The sequence below is a fragment of the Bombus vancouverensis genome, chromosome 16, assembly GCF_051014615.1.
Source record: "Bombus vancouverensis nearcticus chromosome 16, iyBomVanc1_principal, whole genome shotgun sequence".
Taxonomy (NCBI): domain Eukaryota; kingdom Metazoa; phylum Arthropoda; class Insecta; order Hymenoptera; family Apidae; genus Bombus; species Bombus vancouverensis.
The window spans coordinates 6,105,271-6,111,333 of NC_134926.1; the positions used below are offsets into that span (position 1 = coordinate 6,105,271).

The following is a 6,063-nucleotide window of genomic DNA, read 5'->3' on the forward strand; positions in this document are numbered from 1 at the left end:
TATCCTAGACCTCGATAAAGTTATAATAAATACTGTCTATTTCAACTTAGCTAATTAAAATAGTCAATTCCAACCTTTTGTACTTACAAACATCTTGATACATACATGCTAAACGACAACGAGGAAACGGATGTTGACGTCATTTTGTGGCTCTAGGAGGAGCTGGGCACACGTGTGGCGTACGTCTACCGTAAATATATTCTGCTTAAGGCTGATGGCTAGATTGTCCATAGTTGATGTCTCGAGCTCTCATATCATGTCAGTTAGCTCGAGTTACCCGCGTATCTCGCCTCGTGGAACCGTAATCAACTTCGTCTACGCCGTCTGCCGACTGATTATCAATTCAGTGCCTCCGCCTAGACATCCCCACCCTCTGTAGGTAGATGTTCGATAGCCAGAAATGGCAAAAATAGTGGATCAGTGCTATGAAATACACTGGTGAATTATTCAGTAATCCGAGTATCAAGTATTCGAGTTGTTCAACTAACTGATATTACTTATTACCTGTTTCCTTAGTTGACGAATCTCCAAGCTTTTCCGTGAAAACATTAATCTTCTTCCTTTGTAAAATATCGGATAGAAATGAGTACTGATAAGGATCTTAAAGTCGTCTAACATTTTTGCCCTTTTTTATAACATATAATAAAATAAACTCTATAAATAAGTACATAATAAAAAGAATTAAAATATCGAAAGTATTGGAAGATGAAAATAAAGCTCGTCTTCGTTAAATCATATATTTCACGTTTGCGTGAGATTTCATTACAGATTATTAAAATTAATTTGAAAGCATCAATAAAATGTTTGCAGGATAAGCAAGACAAGATTCAGACGTACACCTGAAATCGGAAATAGATACACCAGCGCCTGCGCTCCCAGCTCACCTATTTTCACTCTTTTAACCGAGAATCTGCGTTTGACAAAGATTTACCTAACGAATGCTCATACAAACACTATATACTAAAATAATTACTTTGTTCTTGCAATATATTTGTATAACATTAGAATGAACGTTAAAAGTAATTAATGATATTTAATTAAAATTTAATTTTCTAAATATCAAATTCAAATGTTGACCGTCATATCAAAAACTTTTTTTACGTGTCTTTTCTCCTCCAACTATAATATTTATACAAATAATATAATTAAATATATTGAATAATTAAATTAAGAAAAGAAGTTAAAGTATAGAGACAAAAAGAGATTTCAAGTACTGTACGTGAAATTGTTAGTTATTTGTTCTTTCTTCTAGCATAGATTTTTATATTTTTCTGAGTCCAGTTTGATGAACCGTTGAATATCGCGCATTCCCATCGTTGAAGCAAACCTCTTTGCAGCTCTCTCGACCGCGGATCGAAATGGATTTAAAACAGAGACCAGGCCAATCGAGCCGCACACATTGCGCGCAAGCGCGCTTCGATAACCTACTGTCGCAAGGAGCGCGGCTTACCTGTCGTAGTCGCAGAAAAATGTTTTAGTAAGGTTGTAGCTTCGCTCGATCTTCGTTGTGAGTGATCTCTTTAAACTTTAATTCTTGAAGTAAAATGACTCAGATGTAAAAAGTGAAGATTGTTGTCATGAAATGTCATCGAAACTCGTTGATCCACGCTTGACGTATGATAATTCGATATTGTTATTATCATTGTAAAAACGCAAATTTGTAAATATGTATGAAAATTTGGTGATAATAATCGAAGAAGGGTAAATGTTCCGCGCGAAAGAGATATTTTCCTTGAATTATTTTCGTGATAAAGGAGCTTCTGGGAAAGGGGTCGTTCATCGACTCTTTCAACTTTTTTTTTCGTAATCGAATCGTCCAAACAATGCAGATAACGAGCCTGAAAGTATATAAAATTAAAGTGTAAAGAGATTTGCGAGGAAAAAGAAAGGCGCCTGCGCTCGATACTAACCTGCTGCGATTTAACGTGAGTACGGAGGTACTCGATATACTTTCCACATCTGTTAGGAAGTTCTTACTAAATGTACAAACCTGTGAAATAGTAAAATGATATTATAAACGTAAACAAATTCAACGAGAACCGTCAATATTACATCTACATGCAGTCCGTTAACTAATCGTAAACGAGGAACGATAATTAATTTAATATAAAAGCTCAACACCTTCAACGGCGATAAATCACGAAAATAAACAAATAATTAATAGTAAAATAAAATTAGTTTAAGGATAATGTCAGAGAGTAGGTCAGCATCTGCATTCACCGAAGTATTCTGGTTGGAGCCAGTGTCGAGGAGGGACGTGAGAAATTCGCTTGACGACGTAGTTCACGGGATTTTCATCCCTTTGAGTTCTCCAAAAGCTATCAGGGTAGAATTATGCAGCAGGATCGTTGAGAAGAGAGGATGCAGCTTGGAGAAGTGTCGTTGAACCGGATTTACTCTGGTTGTTCGATTTGGTGTTACCGTCAGCTACGTCCTCGACGTCGAGGTCGTGAGATTCAGGAACGTCCTGGCTGGGTCCAGGATCGGCCGCAGGATGTTGGCGGAAATGGTCCGACTTTCTTACCAGCATCGAGCGTTCTATTGCTATGTCATTCTCAGCGTGTGGATCTTTCTCCTCGTTGCTGGTAACTAAAGAAACCTGACATGTTTTTCCTCGACTTCTATCTTTTTTCTTTCTGTTTTCAGCATATATCCTAATTGTTCCATGCATTCGATATTTATTTTTGTAAGAAGGTTTCATTTTTATTTATTATTGTATTTGTTTCTTTTAAATATATAATAAGTAATGCTTCTTTGAAAAGCACGTTGATAACAATGCATTATTTTATCGTAGCGTGAGCGTTCGTAAATAAACACACGTAATAATGCGATTAACTAGCACATACGCGATTTCACATTATCGGCTTCGTTGGCCTATTGTGAGCCGTATACGTAAACACGGTTAAAGAACCCTTTGCCATCTGATCTCTTTCTTGTTACTTCTTTTTATAGCAAGCGGATTGAATGCCATCCTATCGTTTATATAAATATTCATGTATATGGATTCCAAGATAATGCAATTGTTTAAAATAAAACTGTTTTGTTGAATTATATAGGTATGTACAAGTACATTGGAATAGATGAAAAGAGCTCGGTGCAAGCCAGAGTTCTAGACAATGACATTTCCATCAGGGAATTTCCCAGGAATTTGAAAACTGATATGAGAACCAAAAAGATATTTCAATTTTGTAATCCTCCAAGTGATATCACAGCAGAAACAGAAGGTATAGCAAACAAAATATTTTACAATTATTAAGTAATCATTAATTAATAAGCCAATGGAAGAATCATGTGGTTTTTCCATATTTAGGAAAATTGGATGGGAATTTGACATTGGGAGGGATTTTAGTATTTGTTCGGCATGGAGACAGGGGTCCTTTGGCGCACATTAGAAATATAAGCATAGTAAATTGCGGTGGAGATTTTAATTCCATACCTGAATTAGAAAGTTTATACCAGAACTATGTGAACTTCTTGCAAAATGTCTCCAGCTACTCCAGAACTGCTTGGGCACAATTCTTAGGTCCATTCCATGGTTTTCCTATGCTGCCCAGCAACTCTAAAGATTGCAGAATTGGTCAATTGACTACACTTGGCATTGGACAATTGTTAAAAACTGGAATCGTACTTAGAAATGCTTATTATCACAAATTGAATCTGGGAAATGGTTCTATATCCAGCAAAGACATTGTTGTGTATAGCACTAGGTATCGAAGAACAGTCCAAAGTGCAGTTGCTTTACTCTATGCCCTACTAGAGACAGATGGTTTCCAAAATCTAGCCAAAATAACCATGCAAGAAAGTCAAAGCTATGCTTTTTGTAACACAGACTGTGCGTGTCCCGCCGCTGAAAAATTCTTCAAACAACACCTAAAAGTAATTAAATTTTAGCCTCTATTATGAAGTTAACATTGAGTCTTCTTAACACAATGTTTCTTGTTACAGGAAATGTCTGATCATTTGAAATCTCATCCAGCGGTGGCTGAGCTTATACGACAGGCTTCCAATGCAGTCTTCGAGATCCCTGATCAAGCCCAAATGACAGATCCAAATACTTTGAAGGATGCATTGTTAACATACATCTGCCATGGTGCTTCCTTGCCCTGCATAGATTTTAACACTCAGAGGGTTTGTGTGAAGACTGAACACGTAACAGGTTTGTTCACTTATACAGAATGGGAGTCTAAACAAGTGGCAAAGAGCAGTAGCCGTAGAAAATATGGATTGCTAAGAGCTTATGGACTACTTCGAAATATCGTTTCCTACATGCTACGAATTATCTCCGAGGCCAAACCTAAAATAGTTTTATACTCTGGCCATGATAAAACACTGGAATACCTCGCAACCGCTCTTGGAATCTTTTCTGACAAGTTGACTATGCCACATTATGCTTCCCGCTTCGTAATCGAGGTCTATCGGATAAATCCGAAGAACGAAAACCACGTAGCCAGTGATTTCTACTTCCGGGTGGTGATCAATGGAAAAGATTTCACCCAAAAAATTCCGTTCTGTAGAAATGCAAATTTTTACAGTGTCAGTTACATCGAGCGCAATGAAGTGGAAAAAACGCGGCGAGATTCAAAATTGTGCCCGATTGAGACGATCATCAGACAACTTCACGACGATTATTTCGGACCATTCAATGCAACTAACTTCAAGGATGCGTGTACCAATCATAAGCGCGGATAATTAAAAGATCGGTTCTAAAATTTCCAGATAAAAATTTTTTATCAAAGGCTATAGTTTGTTTAACACATTGATTGCCACGGTGGTGACACACGTTTTACTAAATATTTTAGGATGCTTAAAATAATATAAATTTCATGGAAAAGATTTTCAACAACGTAAATAACAGATAATATTATCAGTAAAATCCGGAATTTAACACAAATTCATATTTTTAAAGTCATATAAAAGATTCATATATGAATATAATTACAATAATAAATACGAATATAAATATGAATATAATTACAACAATAAATAAAATACAGATTCGGTAAGAAGTTGCTTTACCCCTGCATTATACTTTGGATATTTCATATATTTTTTCATATCATGTATATTCTGCACAATTTTCCACTTTCAAATTTTCTATAGATGCATAAAAATCCGCACTCTAATTATCTGAATAAAGTGCACAAATACAATGTAATATTTTGTAAAAACTAATGTTGTGGTGTAGTACATTTCGGATAAAATATGTAAAATTCGCGTGGCAATCAACGTGTTGACGTTCTAGCGAGAGATCAAAAAAATGAAAATCAATCAGTAACTGAAAATCGAACATTCTACAAGCTCCTTATACTTAAACCGGAAGCGAGACGCAACGCAATGTGTATTTGAATCTTCATACGAATAAGTAATAAGTACTAACGTTTGAATATTTTATGACGAAAGTATTAAAAATTTATGAAAACGAATTGCAACGTACGCCCATCGAATTTCTTTTATCGTTAAGAAATCGATGCTTTATTACGGAAATATCAAAGTATAAAATATGAAAAAAATGATAGTAAAATTTGCACTGTTTAGATACTATGTCTTCGAACGAATAAGAAAAAGGAAGCCTTACATTCTTAGATTACGTCTTACAAAATCGATTGTAGCTTTAAATATACATATATATACATATAAAGCTAGATGATCGCCATATATTTTATCACACATCTCACTGTACATATGTAAATAACTTTTGTCAAGCAGAAATTGTGTTTAGTGTTTTCAATGTTCTTGAGGAAATTATAGAATCCTATGTAATTCACCGTCTTTGCCATTGTTAATTAGTATCATTTCCTCGTTAACGTAAAATTAGTTCTCGTTAAATTTACAATGGACCAGAATCCTCGTATAAGAACGATCATACTTAAAGTGCTGTTAAAATCACTTATCTACTCACCAAAAAATTCCACAGGTCGAGACTAGCATCGCAAAGCTGTACAAAATAATATTTATCCAAAAAAGATATACGAGGCACTGAAATGTAAAATGAAATTATAGATACTTTCTTTTGTTAAAATACATACTTATATCGTAAACTACTATAAACGGATGGTTCATTAA

The 6,063-nt window shown here is 35.1% G+C and overlaps 1 protein-coding gene across 1 annotated transcript; it reads left to right on the forward strand.

Moving 5' to 3' along the window:
• The first annotated feature begins 1,433 nt into the window (after nucleotides 1–1,433).
• Nucleotides 1,434–6,048, forward strand: LOC117154518 (2-phosphoxylose phosphatase 1). The gene is made up of 4 exons (XM_033329577.2): nucleotides 1,434–2,585; nucleotides 3,057–3,224; nucleotides 3,311–3,876; nucleotides 3,946–6,048. The coding sequence occupies exons 1-4, from the start codon at nucleotides 2,495–2,497 to the stop codon at nucleotides 4,687–4,689; spliced, it is 1,569 nt and encodes a 522-aa protein (XP_033185468.1). The 5' UTR covers nucleotides 1,434–2,494; the 3' UTR covers nucleotides 4,690–6,048.
• Nucleotides 6,049–6,063: the final 15 nt, after the last annotated feature.

Bases quoted from the DNA above. Each gene is read 5' to 3' on its own strand.
- LOC117154518 (XM_033329577.2), top strand. From the start codon at position 2,495: ATGTTGGCGGAAATGGTCCGACTTTCTTACCAGCATCGAGCGTTCTAT. The intron at 2,586-3,056 runs GTAACTAAAGAA...TGAATTATATAG, and splicing joins GATCTTTCTCCTCGTTGCTG to GTATGTACAAGTACATTGGA. The intron at 3,225-3,310 runs GTATAGCAAACA...TTCCATATTTAG, and splicing joins TATCACAGCAGAAACAGAAG to GAAAATTGGATGGGAATTTG.